The sequence below is a fragment of the Pezoporus flaviventris genome, unplaced genomic scaffold (genome assembly GCF_033815535.1).
Source record: "Pezoporus flaviventris isolate CSIRO_AGI_PZ_B2104156 unplaced genomic scaffold, CSIRO_AGI_Pfla_v1 ptg000005l, whole genome shotgun sequence".
NCBI lineage: Eukaryota > Metazoa > Chordata > Aves > Psittaciformes > Psittacidae > Pezoporus > Pezoporus flaviventris.
In genome coordinates, this window is record NW_026892553.1 from 2,306,819 (window position 1) to 2,327,998 (window position 21,180).

At 48.7% G+C, this 21,180-nt stretch overlaps 2 protein-coding genes across 4 annotated transcripts in view; both read left to right on the forward strand.

Annotated features, from left to right (window-relative positions):
* The window catches only part of NALF2 (NALCN channel auxiliary factor 2), an 87,002-nt gene that overhangs the window by 44,004 nt on the left and 21,818 nt on the right, over window positions 1–21,180 (forward strand). The gene's annotated exons all lie outside the window — the stretch shown is intronic.
* EDA (ectodysplasin A) overlaps window positions 1,150–21,180 on the forward strand; it is a 70,120-nt gene continuing 50,089 nt past the window's right edge. For all 3 annotated transcript variants that reach the window (XM_061445634.1, XM_061445635.1, XM_061445636.1), the window contains exon 1: window positions 1,150–1,529. In XM_061445634.1, coding sequence (XP_061301618.1) covers window positions 1,254–1,529 — 276 coding nt within the window. In that variant the 5' untranslated portion in view covers window positions 1,150–1,253. The remainder of the gene's footprint in view (window positions 1,530–21,180) is intronic.

Below are 21,180 nucleotides of genomic sequence, written 5' to 3' on the forward strand. Positions count from 1 at the left end.
TAGGCTGAACAAGCCCACCTTCCTCAGCCTTCCCCCACATGGCTGCCCCATGGCAGCCTTTCCCTGCCATGGCTGCTGGATTTTCTCTAGACCCTCTCCAGCCTGTCCACATCTTTTTTGTATAGCAGGGACCAAAACAGAACACAGTATTTCAGGTGTGGCCTGACAAGTGCCAAGGAGAGTGGCATGATGACATCTTCATCTCTGCTGGCGATGCCCTTATTTGTGTATTTGTGCTTAACCATCCATCCATCCCTCCATCCATCCATCCATCCATCCTTCCTTCCTCCCTCCCTCCCTCCCTTCTTCCACCCCTCCATCTATCCATCCATCAATCCCTCCCTCACTCCTTCCATCCCTCCTTCCATCCTTCCCTCCCTCCCTCCCTCCTTCCGTCTGTCCATCCATCCATCCCTCCTTCCATCCATCCATCCATCCATCCATCCATCCATCCATCCCTCCCTCCTTCCATCCATCCATCCATCCATCCCTCCTTCCATCCATCCATCCATCCCTCCTTCCATCCATCCATCCATCCATCCATCCATCCATCCATCCATCCATCCCTCCTTCCATCCATCCATTCATCCCTCCTTCCATCCCTCCTTCCATCCTTCCCTTCCTCCCTCCCTCCCTCCTTCCATCCCTCCTTCCATCCATCCATTCATCCCTCCTTCCATCTCTCCTTCCATCCATCCATTCATCCCTCCTTCCATCCATCCATTCATCCCTCCTTCCATCCCTCCTTCCATCCATCCATTCATCCCTCCTTCCATCCCTCCTTCCATCCATCCATTCATCCCTCCTTCCATCCCTCCCTCCCTCCTTCCATCCATCCATTCATCCCTCCTTCCATCCCTCCTTCCATCCATCCATTCATCCCTCCTTCCATCCCTCCTTCCATCCATCCATTCATCCCTCCTTCCATCCCTCCTTCCATCCCTCCCTCCCTCCTTCCATCCATCCATTCATCCCTCCTTCTATCCATCCATCCACCCCCCCCCCCATCCCTCCTTCCCACCCCCCCACCCGTCCGTCCGTCCTCCCACCCCCTGCCCGCCCCGGGGCGGGACTCCGGCGCGGCTCTGCCCCGCCCTGCCCGGCCCGGCCCCCTCGGAGCCCCTCCCGCTGGCGTGGCGCTGGGGCAGCGGCGCTGCACGGCGCGCCCCGGCCGAGCATGGAGCAGTAGCGGCTCAGCGCCCGGCCGCTCCGTACCGCGCCGCTCGGGACCGCGCTGCCCCGCGCCGCCGGCCATGGGTGCGGAGCGCAGGGGGGAAGTGGCGGCGCCCCGCGGCGGCTGCGCCTGCGGCGGCGGCAGCTGGCGGCTCTTCCTGGGCTTCTTCGCGCTGTCGCTGGCGCTGCACGTCCTGACGCTGGGCTGTTACCTGGAGCTGCGCTCCGAGCTCCGCCGCGACCGCGGCCCGCAGCCCGCAGCCCCGCCGCGCCGGGACGGGACAGCGGCAGCGCCGGGGTCCCCGGCTGCGGGGCGGCCGCAGCGGCTCGCCGAGGGCGCGGAGCGGAGGCAGCAGGTGGGTGCCGGTGGGTGCCGGGCGGGGGGTGGTCCCGCGGTGGTGACTCCATCCCTCTGCCCGCAGCGCTTTTAACCGCAAAGCCCCTCTTGTGTTTAGTTATGAATAGGGGGGGGAAGCCCCAAACTGCGCCGTCGGGAGTGAAACCTGCGGAGAGCCGGGTTTCCTCTGCCGCGGGTGGGAGGTGCGAAGGGGCTGCGGGGGCCTCGGCGGGACCGCGGGCGCTCCACCTGCTGCCCGTCCTTTTCCTGTCGCTTCATCGTGACAGCCCCGCCGTGTCGGCTCCGCTACCGACAGCCCGGCCTCCGCCGGGGTCAGGCGGCCGAGCCCCGGCCATCGCGGGGGTCCCGACCCGGCGGGGGGGGTCCTGCAACTTCGTGTCGTGGTGGGGATCCCGTTTCCTGCGCACCCCGGTGCTTGCCTCTGCCCTCCTGGGGTGGTATCCATTACTTGAACTGTTCCCCCGCCGCCTGCCCCACAACCGAGATGCAGCCGCCTTTGGTGGCTCCGTATCCCCCAGCTGCTTCGAAGTCAGAGCCGTGCAGGACAGTTGGATTCTGCCACTGTTTCACCTCACTGGTGCATGGAGCCCTAGGGAGCAGGGGTGCCTGGGGTGCCTCACTGGTCCGGAGAGCCTCTGGGAGAGCAGGAGCAGAGCTGGGGCCTCTGCTCGCAAACTTAGGTCATTTTTTCCAGGAACAAAACCTCGCTGCAAGCAGGGTAAGCTGGAGGAAAGGAGTTTCTTCCCCTTTGAGCCTCATGAGCAGATGGCCCACTCCCTAAAGATGCCGGCTGGCTTTGCTGGGGGGTCCTAATGAAGGTCTGGGGGAGTGGAGGCACAAAGCCCTCCCTCAGTGCCCCAGCAGTGCTCGCCTTGCCGGTTATTGATGCAGGGGGTGGGGAGCAGGGAAAAATAGCTTTGATAAAACTGTGAGTTTGGAACATCTTCCTCTGACTTGGCAATGGGCAGCCGTTCTGCTGCGCCGGCCTCGGCTGCTCCCGGGAAAGCCAGGCTTGTGCCTTCCAGTTGGCACTTGGATTCTGCAGCTTCCAGTAACGAAACCTAAGAGAGCATTGAACTGGAGAGAACCTGAGCTATCTGGTCATCGCTTTTCTCCCTTCAGTGCTCGAGCAGCGTCAACATGAAGTGAGTTGCAGCAGCTCGATGCTGTGTTGGGATTCTTAGGTTGCCTTGTAATAGCATACGGCTGAAGTTGCTTTCGTGTTATCATGCTGGATCTGTTTAGTCTTTAGAGCTCTTCTTTCCAGCGAATGTATAATGAAATACCAGGGTAAATAGTTGAGGCATTCATAAATTACAGTGTCAGATAATTTGTCTCTGGATGCATATGAAGATCCAAACGTCACTCGCTACAGCTGACATACTCCAGATAAGGTAACGCTAATTCTTTATTTCTTTTTTTTACATCTGGCCTGTCAGGCATAAGATGAAAAGTTCTTCCGGACATATTGAAGCAGTTGGTTGTGAGAGAAAGTTTCCTCGTAGTAAGGACACGCGAAGCACTGAGCTTAACGGGCAGCGCACAGCTCACAGCTGAACTGCTGGCACCGAAACCGCTCGGTTTGGAAACTGGTGCTGTGACAACGTGTAATTAACACTATTTGTAGTAGTGCTCTCTCCCATTTCCCACTGAGTTTTCTGCCTCGCCATTCACATGAGATGATGTGCGAGCTAAAAACAGCCACCTTCCATGTCTTGGGGTGCTGTGAATATAGAAATGTAAATGAGGTATTTGCAAAGAGACTTGCTGAAAAAGTTATCATCAATGTTAGTAAAAATATCAGGGGGTTCCTAGCTGCTTCCCAACCCGTCGTTGTGCTCGCTGCTAATCCAAAGTGCAGTCCCATGCGCATGTCTCAGGAGTCATGCTCCCCTAAATGAAGCAGAAATTACTGAGCCTTTCAAGCAGTCTGATCAATGATGTTTCTCTCCTAGGGATGGTCAGAGTTGTGGTGCACTGGGGGTACCCAGCATCCCAAACCCCATGTTTTGAGATAAGGCCCTCCACAAGGCCTTCTGCTGTGTTTAGCCATGCAAAGTATCATCAGTGAAGAGGCTGAGGAATGGCTGCATGTGTTGTGATTATACAAGCTGATTTAAAACCAAAAAATACTCCTCTCCCTGGCCCTTTTTTCTTTTTTATTTTTAGGGGCTTTGGGCTTTTCTTTTTAATGTGTTGTTGATTTGTTTTGTTTTAATAGCTCCCCCCCAACCCCCTTTTCTGACCTGAGGCAGGAGTGAGAGGAGCAGGGGAAGGATGGGAAGCGATGGTCATCACTGAGATTTTGGCTGAAATCTCGCCTGGTTGCGTGCCAGAAATGACCTCATGACAGGAGTGAGATTTGGCAGCTCGATAACGGCCCGCTTCCCTATCTTACAGGGTATTCAAATATGTAACTCATTTAAGATACAAGGGCAATTTTTCATGGCAGAGATTGAGGCATTGTAGTTCACATCTTTGTCCCAGAAGCTGCGGGGTGTTGCATCACCGGTTTGGCTCCGAGATGAAAAGTTTGTTAATGCTGCTTTAATTCATCGACTCTCTGGTTGCTGTCCCTCTGAGATGTGACTTGGGGAGCGGTGGTGCGATCAGCCTTGACCAGTGTCATAAACTCCAAATAATCCCTCCAGATGGGTGTGCTGGGGAATACCCCAGTGGTTCCATTGATGTGTTCATTAGTGTTCACTCATGGGGAACGGGCAGCAGGGTGCTATGAACCACTCATTAAAATAGCTTATCCCTAAACTAGATCAAACCCCATCATCCCTGTAACGCCTGAGCCTCATGAGCAGTGTTTCTGTGCTTTTTCACCAAGCGAGCCCATGGCATGCCGCGTTTCTACAAAAACTTCTTTTCGTGAGAACACCGCGCGAAGCACGGGTCCTTGTGAGCGTCCTGAGATGGGCTTAAAAGTTGCCAAAGCCTGCCTCTTGGAATGAGAACAAGTATCCATCAGACATGGCAGATCAAACTAATTGTGGGGGTGCTGGCCGGGGGGGCTGCTGAGTCAGCTGATGAAATGTGCTGGGCAGCAATTGGGTTACCAGCGTTCACCATCATCGGTGCCAAAGGTCTTCCTTGGTCTTCATCTTTCACCCCTTTAACGAGGGAGATAGGAGTGCTTCCATCACTGTTCCTGACAATACCATTGCTTTCCTGCCAGTATTTTTAATTCCACCAAAGCAACGTGTGTAACGCCCAAACTGTTCATTTTCTTCCCTTTCCCACCTGTATCCCTCCATCTCCTGAAGAAACAGCCAGGCTTCTCTGATTCCAGCAGTCGTTAGGCTGTTCACCACCCTGTTAATTTATATCTGTCTCCTAAAAGCCTGCTTGCTCATTTGATAAATTACAGGAAAAAAGCTTTAGAAGTGAAGTAGTATTTTGCTTGTAGTTATAGGTAAAGAAATAACAGCGAGAGTCCACAACTCAGTCAATGCATGCTGCTTTTTGTTATATTGAGTAAAAATTAATCACTGCCTTTACTTGGAAAAGACCTAGGGAGCAATACAGTTTTTTCTGTTTCTGGTCAGGATGCTGTGGCAGAGTAATTCTCGGTGAGTTCTTTGGGCAGTTTTGCCTGGAGAAGGGTTATGGCCTGTTGGCCTCTAACTGGCTGTGGAAAAGGGCTGTTGGCTGTAGAGGGCAGATGGACATCACGTTGTCGTTTACACTTAGTCTGTTGCCCACCCTCTTGTCACTGAAGGGTCATAACTGAAAACAGGGCATGATGGGCAGGTACCTGTTGCTGTTTGTTCTCTAAGTGACATTGTCAGGCTAGTGTGAGTAACTCGGTACTGAAACGGGGGTTTGGAGGTTGGTCAGAACATCTAGGCAAGACTCATCCAGGTGTAAAAGCAGAAGGGAATTGGTGCTCGGCTGTGGAGGCACCTTGGTGTCTTTTGCCTCCCTAATGTGAAAGTGCAGTCATTTTGCCCTTTTTCCCCCAGTTCCAGCTCCAGAGTCAAGGCATTCAGGTGTGATTTGCACAGCATGCTGTCAAAGGGTCTGAAAGGCATTAATGCAGCTCCAGAGACTTCTCCCTCCCCGAACTCATCCATGCACCTTCATTCTTGTGCCTGGTTCCTACATCCCGAGCCGGGAGGCTGCACCGGCACGTGATGGATCAGGAATGAGCTGAAACTTGACAGTATGATGAAAGCTTTGAGCGGAGCGTTGTGTTGGAGACACTTCTTCAATATTAGTGTCCTCTGAAAGCAGCCTCTGTGCAGAGCTCTGCAGGGCACAAGCCTTTAAAATCTGCTCAGGGCTCCTGCTTTAGGGCTTCAGGGCTTCTGATCTCAGGCTATGGGTGCAGGTGGGCCACAGAGCAGAAAGAAGATGGTGTTTATGCATGCAGTTCATCATGGGTTCTCCCTCAAATTACACTTGGAGGTGTTGGTTGTAGCTGAAGGAAGCTCTTACAGGGCAGGGCACAAGCCTTTAAAATCTGCTCAGGGCTCCTGCTTTAGGGCTTCAGGGCTTCTGATCTCAGGCTATGGGTGCAGGTGGGCCACAGAGCAGAAAGAAGATGGTGTTTATGCATGCAGTTCATCATGGGTTCTCCCTCAAATTACACTTGGAGGTGTTGGTTGTAGCTGAAGGAAGCTCTTACAGGGCAATAAAGGGAGACCACAGTGTGTTATCTAGCTAATAACACGTTGGGGCTCTGGTAACCTTCATTCACATCTTAATAATGCCTATCACTCGACTGAGAGGATAACATTCCTGAGGCGGCGTGAGGTTTGGGTTCTGTGCTGGGAAGAGGGGGCTGGAGCGGGGTTGCCTGATATGAAATAGAAAACATATTTCTGCTACTATGCCTATGAATATTCTTTGCATAATCTGGCATGGATCCATCAACTCCTCCTTTTAAACAAGAAAATGGTACCGAGCGTCAGGAGAATGGCAGTGACTGCTGTGTTAATTGGAGAATGAAGTATAGTGGGAGCATTGCCCCAGGGGGTTGAGGTGCATCCCTGCGTGTGTTGCAGGTTTAAGTCACAGTGTGTGGAGGAGCCATCGCGTTTGGCTGTGAAGGGACTGCAGGGCTGGTGCAATGCTGGGGCCCTGCTCTGCCTGCAACACCTTCCTGGCTTGCTTATTCAGTTATGGTGCTGCTCAGGTGCATTTCATTCCATGTCCTTACACCAAGCAGGCGATTTGGACACTGTTGTGTGCACTGGGATGTCACCACTCCTGAGCTGTTCAGCTGGGAGGGCTGGAGCTTAGGAGTTCCCAACTGGAAAGGGGGAAACAGTCAGTGAGGAAAAACATAAATAGCTGCAGCTCTGGGGTCTCCAAGCACAGGTTGGCTGCAAGCACGTCTCACCAGGGAGGGACATCTCAACGTGCTGGGGATGCTGGTGAGAATAGCGAAGAGGTTAAAAAGGAAAAATCTCGTATCTAGCAGAGAAGAAACAGTTGGAAAAATATAAATATATTTAAAATGATAAAGACGGGTTGCAACTGCTGACACAAAGGCTGTGTCAGCATCAGGTGGGTTCTCTACACAGCGAGAGAGGAGGCAGCCTCGTTCCCTGGCCAGTGGGGGGGACCAGTATTCAGCAATGCACAGGGAGGAGAGGAGGACAGGGTTCAGCTCATGGAGGAGAACATATGGGAACACTGATACCTTCTTGGGAACAGAAAACTGCAAATAACAGAGGAATAACACATCAGGACGGTGTTGGCCACAGCGTCCTGTCCATGCTGAGGGGCGCACGCAGCAGCACACACCAAGTGTGTGTGTGCTGTAGAAATCATTAAGTGAGCAAGATGTAATTAACACCGTGTGCATGGAGCCACGATGCCTGCTTCTTTTCCAGGCTCTTGCGAGCTCTGCGCTGTCTTCCCCTTCTGGAACTGAGCTTTCTGGTGTATTTTCTGTATTTTTATTTTCTTCTCGCTCCATGAAGGATAAACACTGCAGTTTTGTGCAAGGACTAGAACTTCTTATCAGCATTTATTGAATTCCCTGACGGAGAATGTGGTTGTTGCCAAAGTAAGCGTTTGACTGCCGCGTGACTGAAGTTGCAGGGTTTTTTCCACAATTTTAGATGAGTTAACTGGCAAACACTCAAACCTGTGTTTTTAAGAACACTCGGTGGCATTCCAAAGTTGTCTTTCACTTAACCTCAGAGTACATAGTGCTTTATCAAACTGATATTATTCTAACCTTTTAACATTATTTTTCTTACCGCATAATACTATAAATCTTGTCTGCTCTTCCATACACATGTAGCATCTTGTAATGCTAATTAAACTGCACACCATCCTAATTTTGCTCTCATACTAATCCAATATATTTTTCTTGACTGGAAGCCAAACCCTGAGAGCTTCAGAGCATGCAAAGCTCTCATTCCAGTCTTATTATATGTTAATGACTTTATATTTTAATATCTTTCAACACTTTAAGAGGATGTTATTTTTAGAGGTGTCTGGCTGCAAAAGGTAACCCGTATGTGAGAGGCTGAGGGGTTTGTGTGGATGTAAAGCACTGAGTAAACTCTCTGCAATGAGTAAGTGGTAAGTGTGTCTGTGAAGATGTGTAATCTGTCAGAGTTCATTGTGCACAAATACAGCATTACAGTGAGATTTGGATGCAATTTCACAATAGTTAACTGTCTTTATAGGACAGTTGCAGTTGTAAGTGCTCTCTTGTTAAACTCTTGGGGAAACGCGCTGGTTTTGTATGCTGATGGTGCTGATGCCAGTTGGGCCTGAATGCTACTATAACAGAAATAATTACTCACAGATGGGTGGATATTAAAATGAGCTCTTTCCATAAGCCCAAATAAAATTGTTGTAAGTGCGAAGTACTAAATATGCAAGACTCTATTGATGAGATGCCAGTGCTATAATGCATTCCAAATGGCAAGTGCCAGTGTCCTCCTGCTGAAGCTGCACCTCAACTGCAGCTTGTTATTCTCCAGTCTATCTGCACTTTCTCAGAAATGGCACTCGCAGTAGGAGAAAGAGAGCAGCAACTTGAAATTATACGTAAATCTGCAAGCCATTTAGCTCTTCACACTGCACCTCCTGTCTGTGCATGGCAAGGGAGGGATCCCGCTGCCTCCAGTGCTGCTTTCTTGGTCCCATTAATTCAGGAGACCTAAACGTGTTGAGAAAACTGTGGGGTGCCCGTGCATTGCATGGCTTTGCAGCAGTGGGCATTGCATGGGATGGGATTGCATTGCGTGGCTTTGCAGTATTGTGTTGCATGCTGCATGCACTGCTTTGTGCTGCATGTGTTCCGTGGTGTTGCAGCAGTTGGCATTGCATGGGGTGGGTTTGCATTGCATGGCTTTGCATCAGTGGTGTGGCATGTGGCTTTGCAGAGGTGGATGCTGCATGGCATTGTGTTGCATGGCTTTGCCACGCTGGGCATTGCTGTACATGGTGTTGCCGCAGGCATTACATGGCACAGTGATGTATTGCATGAGACTCTGGTTCCTGCATGTTGTGTTGCATGGCTTTGCAATTTCATTTTACCTCTGTGCTTTAAATCTGTCTTGAGACACGTAAAGGCAGTGAGAAAGTTTCTTAAGCCAGTACTTGAAGTGAAATCCACTGCAGAGCATGTAACAGCTCTGTAATTGTAAAGTATATACGGGTGAAAGAGTTGGGGAGCTGCTGTGCCAGGGTTGTGGTCTCTGTCGTGGCCAAGGCTGAGCCACATTCATGCTCGGTCCAGCACTGATGCTCCTAGCCCTGCTCCAGAACATGCTGGGGCTTTTCTGGTTGCCCCACGAGAGTTAACCTGGGTGCTGGTCCCTGGGCAAACCTCATCACGGTTCTTAATCCACTTTTCCATTGTGTTATCCCTTCTCTGTTTTGCCATTTCTTAATTTGAATTACTTTAATGTTGGCATTCCTTCCCAGAGAGCATTTCCTCCACCCTCCTCTCCCTCGCAGCCCCCTGCAACTGTGCTGGCCAGGGAGCAGGAGGCAGCTGGGTGCTCGCTGAGCAAGAGACCTCCCCTGGCTTTTGTTCTTTCTGTTGTTCTATTCAGTGTTCTCCATCTCTCTGTAATTCTGCATGGGGCTGTGGAAGCCACATGGGGCAGGCTCTAATGGCCTAAGCACACTTTACATGGTCCTTCCAGTCTTCTCCATGTGCTGGGATCAGTGAAATTAATCCAGGGTATAATTTTGGAGTAATTATTTCCTTCAACCATGCAAGTAAGTTGCTGATCTACTGCTAACCTTAACCAGCACTGTAAAAACTTTCCCTATGGGACAGGAAAATAGGACAGATGATTTGAAGCTGGTATCTGGAACTGTTGCTGACTGCTGAGACAACAAAACACAGTTCAGACTCAACAAAGGTATTGTTCTTTGTCATTTTTACCACAGTATCAGGGTGCTGCCATTCTGCCTATGTGTTGAGAAGCCTGGAGCTGCGGGAGCTCTGAGGGGTGGCAATTCTGCCGGGAAAGCTGGAGTTCTCAGGCTTTCCCATTAAACATACCCTATGGCAGAAAAATCAGATCAAAATAGGAATTGCTGGATGTGCAGCTGATGAGGTGTATCTAGAGAGCAGGGTGAAAACACGTGAAGAAAACAGTTGGTTTTTAACTGCAGCTGTTACTATCTTTTTAGTGATAATGAAGTAAATTAGTAGGTTGTCTGCCTTTGAGCTGTGGGTAGGCTTGTCCGTGCTTGCGGAGTTTGTGGTGTTAACTCTTGCTGGGAAGCCGGGTGATCCTTTCTAAGGGATGTTGTCATTTTAAAAGGATGAAAACCAGGCTGAGAGAGCTGGGCTGGTTCAGCCTGAGAAGAGAAGGCTCCTTAAGGGGAGACCTTAGAGCAGCTCCAGTGTCTAAAGACAAGAAATCTGCTGCCTGGCAGTGTTCAAGGCCAGGTTGGATGGGGCTTGGAGCAACCTGCCCTAGTGGAAGGTGTCCCTGCCCGTGGCAGGGGGTTGGGACTGGATGAGCTTTAAGGTCCCTTCCAACCCAAGCCATTACATGATTATTGTTCTTTTAAGCAATGTCTTTATAGCTGACTTGGAGTTTTCTTCTGTTGTGGGAAAGAGCTATTCTGACTCAGAGCATGGCTTGTGCTTGAATTGGTGGTGTTCAGCAGAAGAAGCTTATGAGGAGAGTGCAGCTGTTTGACAGGCGATGCTGTGCTTCCATCCCAGCTCCTCTGGCAGAGCAGTGGAATGATTGCGCTGGTGGCCTGTCTGCATCCCTTCCCGAAGCCCCTTTTGTTTTGCAGGTCACAGAACTCAAATTTTGAAAGCCCAATCCTATGAGTAGACTGTACGTGGAATATTTGAGCTCAGAGGCAGGGATGGGTGATTTTTGCAGCATCTCTGACATTTTCTGAGCTCTGGTGGTCACAAAGAGTATGCATATGGTAGGGGAAAGGTGTTTTCAACACCAAGGCTTGTGAGCCAGATCTGCTTGGTAGTCACCAGCACAGTGTAGCCACAAACCGTGTATCTGGCTGCTGCTTTAAGGTTTTTTGGGGGGATTTCTTTTTTTTAATTGTTTTTATTTTATTTTTGAAGGAGAAGAAAAACCCAGTCAGGTTGCGGCGTGAGACTGAGTAACCCCACATCACTTTGTACTGGTGCTGCTTCTGTTGGTGTACAAGTATTCTTCTGGGGAAAACTTTTATCACCTGGTGTTGCTTGGGGGTTTGGGGTGTTTGGTGGGGTTTGTTTTGGTTTTGCTCGTCTCTTCATAGCTGTAAGCGTGGAGAATCCCAGCAGTGCTGCTAGTGAGAAAGGTGCATGGGTAGCAAAGCTCAGGGGAGGGTGGAAAGGAAACACACAGAGACCTTTTTCCTTCTACGAGCTTCTCTCCTAGGCTATGTACATTTTTGTGAATGGGTTTTCTCTCATTTTTCTTTGCCAGAAGATTCAGTAAGCCACAGCTGGGCTTTGCAGCAGGGCTTTGTTTTTACTGATGCAGTGATAAGATTCAGCCTTATTCTTCAGTTCTAGTGATGTTGCTGTCTCTGTCAAGGTAGGAAAAGGGAATGTGTGCAGGAAAAGTCCTTTAGCTGAGCCTGTGGGGCTCAGCACCAACTGTGATTAGCTGCACTTGTCCTTTGTGTCTAGTGAGACACCGCATCGACAAGAAACACCAAACCTTTTGCTCATTAGGTGATGGAGAGAGCCTCTGTGCCAGTACAGATGCTGGCAGTTTTAATCCCTAGAGATCCCGTATCACATCAAGCCCTTCACTGCGGACTCTCTCCCACACATTGCCTGTGCATGCCAGCGTAGGGGCTGCTTCTCATTTCAGGCTCAACACCAGGAGCAGCAGGCGGAGAGAGCCCTGTCCCACTGCACCATGCTGCTGGTGCTCCCGGCTGGGATCCATGGCTGCACCCTGCTACCTCAGCATCAGCCCTCACTGCAAACATCCCAGCCAGCAGTGAAGTCACGTAGCAAGGAGCAGCAGCCGGTGCAGCGCTCTGAAGAGAAAAGCAGCACGCCCCTAATAAAAGCAGGATCTGACTTCAAACAAATGTGTACTGCACAGTTGTTGTTAGCACTCTTATGTGCGGCTGCAAGGCTTGGACAATTTATAGGCGCTGCATCAAGCGCCTTAGTCGGTTCCATATGTGCTGTCTTTGCGCGCTGGCTGGTATTAAACGGTAGGATGAGCTCTCGGAAGTTGAGGTCTTCAAGTGTTAAATACAAAGCGTTGCTCCTGCAGGCTCAGCTCTGCCGATCCAGGCGTCTGGCACACATTTCTAACAACAGGCTGGATTTGCCACAGAAAGTTACACTTAGATGCAGCAAATAGCTGTCAGCTCTTTCCTCCCTACTCTGCGAGGCTGCTTTCCTCTTGCTTTTCAGAATAACCACCCGGTTTTTAAGTGATACGGAAGTTAGGGCTTCTCAGTGCCTTAGTGATGCTTCCCCTCACTCAGCAAAGCCCTGTCCCCCTCCCTCTGCCCGCTCCAGCCAGCAGCACCCTGCATGAGGGCCATTGGGTCCCTCTAAAACCCATCGCAGAGGTAAGGGGTGAGGGTCATTTCAAGCTGAGAGTAACTTGAGTTCTTCTCCCCAGGTACCTCAACATTGGACCGAACTATTCAAGAAGATATTTTGGCTGAAATATTAACTAGCTTGCTGCTCTCTAATGAGGATTTTTGGGCTTCTGAGCCAGTTGTATGCAGGTGACTGCATCTGAGGTCAGAAGAAAACATCCAGAGACCCCTGGGCTGTGGTCCCCCTACCTCATAGATCTTCCTGACTCAGAGCCATTTCTTCTTCCCATATTTCAACATGCTGGAAACCCCAATTTTATAAGTGGTAATTCTGGTAACGGTGGTCAGTGGGAGCAGCTGGGCAGTTAAACTTTTGGCCAGATGCTGGTGAAGGTCCTGTGTGGCTTCAAGCTACTTGTCTGGATCAGGTACTCAAGCAGTTAAATATTCCTGCTGCTGGTGTACAAAAGCAGTGCTGGGTATCTTCCAGGGGATCCAAGTTTGCTATCTGAAATCTGGCAAATAGCAAAAATTTTTATGTCGTGAGCAGAAATCACACCCCAAGGCTATGGCTGACAGGGAAGGCCTCACTGACATATTTACCTAGGGATTTTATCGTTCAGTATGCTCTCTCAAAAAGCCCAAACCTCAAGAACAATAGCAACAAAAAGCCGCTGGAGGTTTTGCGAGCAGATGCAGCTTCAAGATAACAAATGATTTTTGCTCTTTGTTTGACTACTTGGCGTTTAGCGGTTAATTAAAGTAAGGCCAAGTATGGCCACATAGTTCAAAAACCAGTTTTAAAACCACTGGAACGGAAAGCTTTTGCATTAACTTTGGCCTGTGGGAGGAGGTGGGCTGCCATGCCACACGTTCATCTGCCACCCCATCTGTCCTTTTGCTTCTTCAGAGAATAAAGCAAAACTGCATTATTAAGAAATAGGGCTCTCCACTATGAAAATCAATAATAATAGTTCAGGTTACAAAGTGTGACATTAGTTCTAGTCCAGCTGTTCCCCTTTATTTCAGTATTGTTTTATGATACAGAAAGGCACTGATGTGAAGTTGGTCCAAAACAACGTGTAGGATGCTCTCTAAGGCTGGCGTGTATAATACCGGGTAATAAAACATACTTTAAGCATGGGCTTTGAGGGTTATTGTACAAGGAAGAGCATAAGAAACATGATACTCAAATTGTGATTCCTGGCAGAAATGCTTTGCAATGGGGAAATTTTAGTTTAGTTAGGGTTGCTTACATGCCTTTCTTCTAGCTGAAGGGCAAATGACACTGTTAGCATTAAATGTTAGTAACTGACATCTTAACGTGAAATATGCCTTATGTCTCTAGAATTGAGTTGGAGTTATTGCTGTTCCCGAAATTCTTCTTCCATGGTCTTTATTTGCGCCAAAATGTATCCAAATTAAATCTTCATGCTAGTAAAGAGCTTGGTTGTGAAGGAAAAAACACAGATTAATTGTGCTTCGGGGAAAGGTCTGACAAAGAGCAAGAAAATACATGGGGTGGGCTGGACAGCCCCGTGGTTCGTGTTGTCGGTTCGCCTGTGGGTTCTTGTGTTGCTATGTGTCAGGCTGATGGATGCCTGCAATGTACAAACAGTAACAAAACCCAGGGTGATTTCTTGGTGGGTTTTTTGTTTTTTTTTTTTTTCTGTCTTTTAGTTTTTTTAAGGGCAGTACTGTGGGTTTTAATATCTTGGACTTTTGTGGGGAAATTTTTATGGTGTTTACCAGCCGTTTAGAGATTGAAGAGATTGTCCATGTTGTAAGTGATGCCCTGTTGGTCCTGCATCCCGGGCAGCTGCTCTTGCGGTGGCTTTTGGGTTGGTTGGTACAGCTGGGCTTGGTGTACTAATGGCTTTCAGGCCTTAAGGAGGTCTGGTGTAGGGAGGTGTATTACTGTAGGTTGACTGAGGGCTCGTGAAGATGTGCTTGACAGCTTGAGTTGCAGGAAGGATGAACAGTCTTGCATAGTTCTCAATTTTAGCTTTAAGTACAATGAATTGTGCCAGAATTGTTTCAGAATCAATTGCTTCAGAAATAGTGAATTGGTGGTTGTTGGTTTGGGCTGAGTTTGGGTTCTTCATGTACAAAAGGTTTTTTCCAACACGATCTATCAGGGCTGTTGTCCACGGGAAAGACAGAGTCGTTAATCTGTTTAGGAAGTATCAAATGTTACATCTGCAGAAGATGACCAGAGTTGGGCTTTGTTGGTGTGGAGGCTTTAGTGACAACATTGGACTTTGCTGCATCTTCCAGCATCTTGTTGAAGAAAGTCAAGAAGCAAGGGATGGATTGTTGGGTGGGAATGATGATAGCATTACAGGTTGTGTTATCAGCTCTCTACTGGGGAGAGGTCCAGCAGTGTCATCAGGGGGGTTTGCCCTCTGTAGTGACCTAGAGGGTAATTTTGAGGGGGCACTACAGTAGCCTGTGCTGAGCCTTGAAGCAAACTATAGTTTTCAGAGCCCTGAGGCTCTCAAAATAAGCGCTTGAAAGACAAGATGGCTTCTTGGTAGAGCTGTTAAATGTTTTGGATGCTTTGCTTACTTTTGTGGGTGCGCTTCTTTCTATCAAGAGTATGGTGCTGCTCCTCTGGCCAGCCTGGCTCTGTTTTGCAACAGCTAACTGGTATCCTGAAACCTTGGCATGCCTCAGAACTGGTTTGTTCAATTGGAGGCAGTGGAGCATGTAATCTGTCGGGATGGATGTTTTTTCCAAGCAGCTCTATACATTTTCAGTTTATTATATCAGTGAAGTATGTTGACAGCTGTGTGCACCATTCGGCATTCAGGGCTCGTGCCCGGACTGCGCGGGCTGTGTCACGCTGTTGATTCCCTACACAAAATAGCTTTCAGGCCTGTAAAGCTGTCACTCAACCGGTCATGGCTACGCCGAGCCGCGGCTGGGGAGAGACGTCTCCTGCGTTAATTGTTGGGTAAGCAAGTGAGTGCATGTGCTAATTGTATGTCTGTGGCAGGATTTCCCTTTCACTGCTCTTCTCCTGTTGCCTGCGTTCTCCAAGACCCCGATGAAATGACTTTCAGCAGGAGTCGGTATTTACTGCACTCAGCTTTTGGTTCGCCCTCGGGCTACATCAGCCCCCCCTGAAAAATTAGACTTTTTCTGTTGGTGCAGCAGGGCTCTTCAGCAACTTTCCTCCTTTTTTTTGGGGGGGGCAGAAAATCCAAACTAGTTTTGCTCTGGACCATCCACAGCTCAGGTGAGGTGCAGCCTCAGGAGATGCCGTGCTGGGTCTGACCATGTCCCGGTGCTGCCAAAGGAGAGACAGCAGCTGAGGTTTGCAGGCCCTTGCGTTAGCTGTTGGAGCACTTCTCTGTGTTTGTGAAGAGCTGCAAGGGGAATGAAACGTTTTCTTTGCAGATTTATTTCAGGGGAGGTTGGGTTATGGGTCTTTGAGGAGCACAGAAGCAATCCTTGGTTCCATCTCACACCTCTCAAATATCACTTTATTTCCAAGCCTCAGATATTCTTTAAAAAATTGCTTTAGGTTAAAATTGAATTAAGCTTTAAGTTTTCATGCTGTCCAGTTGGAAACCTGTCACTCTGTATGTTTTCCACTTTGAGAATCCCTTTGGTAAATAAAAATATTTTGCTTTTTCCCAGTCTCATGCTGAGGATGAAGATTATTCTCAGGTTTCTGCTATCATTGCATAATGCCGACATTTTCAGATTGAAAAGCCTTGGGTTATTTCTTACAGGATCCTAGTTTTCTTAGTTTTATTTTTTTTCCCCTGTGATATCTCCATAACATAACTGTTTGCACATAAATTAAGCAGAATTCTTTGGCTGACTCTTGTGCACACCTGTGCACTCACATCTTCTGCCAATAAATCGCTGCACTTAAATGCTGCTTCTGAAATATTTGCTGAGGAATGATTTTAGGAATCTGAAAATTATTATTCTGAGACTTGGGCTTCTTATATGGTCATTTGTGAATTAAGGCTATGGGAAAACAGGTTGTTGTTTAAGCAAATGAGCTGTTCTTAGAAGTAGTTCGTTGGGTCTTCTGGAGAGGCAAACGTCTCATTTCTTCAATTCATGGGTAGATTTGTCAGTGCCCTGGTGTCCTTAGGACCCTGTCTCCCTTCTGCTGCTGCTGGGGTGCACTCCCTCCCCCTGGAACCTCAACCATCAGGAGGGACTCTTCATTCACCGGTGGTCATTAAAACCACCCTTGTTTTGGTGAGCACCATCTCTTGAAGACTCCTCCAAAGACACCTTCGGGTGTAACCCAGCAGGCCTGGAGGAAAATATAATAAGGTGAACGGGGAGAACTATAGCCGAATTTGCTGTGGTGGGTAGAGAAGAGCGTGGTTCAGGCTGGTGTTGGTGCGATGGGCTGTGGATGGTGGTGCTGGTGTGGTGGAGCTGGGACCGGCAGGTCCATGGAGAGCTGCAAAGAGAGCTGGCCAGTTAGGAAATAATTTGGCTTTTGATAAATGTGCTTCTTTCACTTCACAGCTGGGATGGCTCTTGGATGTTGAGGAATGAGTCCTATCGCTGTCTGATTTTGTGCTATCGTTTGTTACTCTATGCATTTGTGTTACCTAATGGGCAAGTATTTCCTGTGATTATTTGAGGGTGTTGAGTCTAGTTATACCTGATAGCAAAGAACTCCCTAGGTTCAACTCTTAAAACAAATATAATCCTAAGATAATGAATATTGTGGTTAATGATTATCAGGATGTTTTTTTGGTCTTCTGTGAAAGGGTGAATGCACCGAATTTTCCAGTCATTCCCTGCTTTTATTTCAAACTATTTCAGAATTGGACTGGCCTTAGAGGTTTAAGAACACTCTTTATCGCCTGACTTATCAGGAGTTACTGTAAGGGTGATTTCTGGCTGGTAAGGTGACCGTTCATTTGCTGCTGTTAGTATTAACCCATAAAGTTCCCCAGTGAGTGGAGTATGCAAGAAAGCTGCTTATTATGTTAATGAAATATCACAGCACCAAGATTTTCTTTCAAGTCTCAGGGTCACAGCCCTGCACCTTGGAATAAAAGAAGAGGTGTTTACAGCTCCATATCCATTGCTTCCAAACTGGGAGGTCGCCTGTATGCTGTCGCCTTTCCCAGGGCTCCCCATCCCAGTGACTGACTTGCACCAGTTCAATAAAGTGATGAAAAATGCTGGATTTAAGGGACCCTGATGGATATGCATAGGATTATTATTTTTACGCAGTGCTTTATTTATAACCAGTGGCTAAGGTTAGATGAGGTGACGGGAGGAAAATCCTAAGGGTAACGCAGCGAGCCCCTGTGCACTGCAGAGGTAGGATTTACAGTAGGAGAATGCCCTCTGAAGAGCATGTGTTTGTGCCCACAGCCATTAAGCTTAATAATCTTGCTGTCTGTATCGACTTACAAATGAAAGCTTGCAGTAATTTGGAGCAGCATTTGAATTGTGAGTGGTAGCGATGATGCTGAGCTTGTCTTTTAATGCTGAGTTTAGAGTCTTTGAGGTTTGGATTAAAAAAAAACTTCAATGAAACCACAAAAAAGACATTGGAAGCATAACTGAACAGGTGGAACAAATTTGTTAAATCTGTTATTGGGAAAACAGCAACTTGCTTTTAAGAAATAAATCAATCTGCAGCTCAGTGTTTCATAATGAGGAGTGGGATAGGAAAATCTAAAAATATCTACAAATGAGAGCTAATGCTCTGAAGGAACAGATCCAAACTAGAATATAATATTGCCCATTGTGGTGACAATAAGTATTTTAAAGTTCATTGAGATCCTTGCTGTGGTGCAGATGGGACTTTAAGAGCCAGCGTATTTCACTTGGCTGAGTCCAGTTTTTATTTGCATAATAACTTATTATATGTATTGCCAGTAGCTTGCGGAGCCCCCGGTCAGGGTTGGGAAACCACGATGAGTTCATACTCCTCTGCCTGGTGAGACAATATATTCAGTGAGGAATTGGGAGGGAGGCATCTCTAGCAACTAAAGGCAAGTGGTTATGTGCTTGAAATGGCAGGAAGGAACACAGCTTTTAACCCCTGCTTTAGGACAGGGGTGACCTTTGTGTATCTCAGCTCTTGCCATCAAGTGCCATTTCAGTGGGCTTTGTCCTTCAGCTGTGTCTGTCCCCCATCCACCAGCCTGTGGTATGGGCTCCAGCAGCTTATTTTGATAAAGGAGCTTATCTGGATGGAAAAAGTGTCCATCAACATCTGGACTGTCAGGAGATGGGTATCGCTGCTGCGGTCTGCATTCTGCTGCTTGTTATTCGTTTTCCCTTCACTGTTGGGCAGCAGAGGCAGCTCTACTTCCATCTTTCTTGGAAAGCTATTCCATAGTCTCATTCCTCTCAGTAGGCTCTTCCTAAACTTTATTCCAGAATTTCCTTGCTCAGATGAGCAAGGAGAGAGTTTGTCACACCCAGCTTGGGCATTGCCATTGACTCTCGTGATCCGTCCTGTCTTTCTGTGCTCTTTGATACTTGTTGAGGGCTTCTCTGCGCAGGGGGCTTCTCACAAGTGCTGTTTCGGAGTAGCTGCTCCAAAATAACTGAATCCACATGGACAGCTGTTGCTCAGAGGGGAGTAGGTAAGTGCATCCATAAAGCTTCAGTTTTCTGCCAGAGGGAGCGTGGCTGGTGCAGCTGGTGCATGGCAATAGCCCTTCTGTGGAGCCCTGTGCACTGCGTTGCTCTTCATATGGCACTTGAGGGGGTTTAAACAAAACTGACCCACTCCAACTTCCAAAATCTGGTTGGGGAGAGAATTGATGGGGTGTGGAGTTGTAAAAGTGCCAGGCTGTTTTCCAGGGATGGGTGTTGCCATGCACTGGGATGGTTTCATGTGCTGCAGGCTGACCTGGGGATACGGCAGCATTCCGCCCGCACGGCTTCTTGGAGAAGGTTTAGCTGAAACTAGTTTTGCTGTGATCAGGGCAGGTGAAACTGGATATAGCAAATGCCATCGTCATCCTCTGTGGCAAGTCAAGGGTGCTGCAGCACGGGGCTGCTGCGCATTTGCAGTGTTCAGTGTTAGGGTTTGGCTGGGTGGAAGCAAACCAGCCATGGCTGCCATTTTGCAAGTGGTCACACAAGAGATGCTTTTGCATGGCTGGGATTCCCTAAGTGTATTGCAACACGTCTTTCTGCCCCTAAACCTCATTGCAAAATTAAAGGACTTCTCTTTTTCTTTCCCTTTTTTTCCTCCCCCTCAAGTAGCTGGGCTTTGGAAAGCCGTAACCAACCGTCATCAACCTGATTATTAATGTGCTGGGCTCTGGAAGGATCTGTGGTTTTTAGAAACTCCGCCTGTTGCTTTAATGGAGAGTGGGGCTCTGCTTTCGGGGCTCGTGTGGCAATTGTGCTGACTCCTCCTTATGCCGCTGGAAGCCCTGCTTGCCTTCTGTTTCCGTGGTTTGTGAGTGCTTTTATGTGCTGTGATGCTCAGGCTATGAGAGAGCATCCCCGCTCCAGTCATGAGGAGCTGCACAATGGCGATGGGCTGCGCCCGGCAGCCTGGGGCAGGGGTGGAGGGGGACCCGCTGGCCAGGAGCCACCAAGGCTTTAGAGCAGCCAAGGGGCAGGCAGCTGGCACCCATGGGTGCTGTCGGAGGTGTGGAGACGTTTGGGGGTACCAGGGAGTCTCTCTGTCCACGCTGTCTGCAATTTCTCAAGGCCAAAGGGTTCATGGAGTCTTTGTGTTCCCGCTTTGAAGCTTGGGTCTGAAAGTGTTGTAATGAGATTTTATTATGTATTCTGGCAAGGTCTTGTTATTTTGTGTGTGGATTTATTGTATAATGAATTGAGTGATTTTGAAATGTTTTGTGCAACGATTTTTTGGAAAGGACATTGTATTTTGTTTATGGGACATGTGAGTTTTTTTGAAACTTTATTTAGCTTTTAGCAAGAATAATCTTTATTCAACAAATAGTGCAAATAAATCTTTAATTGAACAAATATGTGCCAACTTTCAAACACAGTAACAAACAATGACATGAAACAAGGAAGCTTTGGAACAATATACAACTTTAAACATAGTATTAAAAAAAAAAAACCCAAAAAAAAACCCAAACCAAAAATCCCACAACTCAAGAGCCCCTAACAAAGCAGAATTTGGGCCGTAGAGCAGGGCAGCAGCTAAGTGCACGTATACGTGGGACCTGCCAAGGTGGAGGGCGCGGAGCAGGGAGCTTGGTGCCTCTTGGCTTTCTGGGGTTCGCAGTGGGTTGGGGGGCAATGGTGGCCCCCCTGAGGTGGGGTTTGGGGGCAGGCGCCACTGCCAGCTCGCACCGGGCTGCCAGACGTGACTGGGCTGTGTGAGCGCTCGTAGCTGTGGGGCGATGTGGAAACACGGTCTCCAGCGCAGCCGGCTGTCTCCGCAGCCGCTCCAGGAAACATTCATATACATCCCTGTCCTTTCCCAGCCGCCTTCCCGGGGCTGCTGATGCTCCCCCCATCCCAGGGGCATCTCCAGCCTCTCCCAGGAGGGGTGGCAGGGTGTACTGCGGGGTCAAGGGCTTGCCTCAGCCAGGCTTTGCGTCTTTCAGCCCAGTGTTATGTTCAGGCTCCTTGCAGGCAGCCGGGTGCCTTCAGTCTCTGTGTCTTGCTGCGTCCTGCATTGATGAGTCTTGTGGTAGCTGCAGACTTGTGCAGGGCATTGCTCAGCCTGG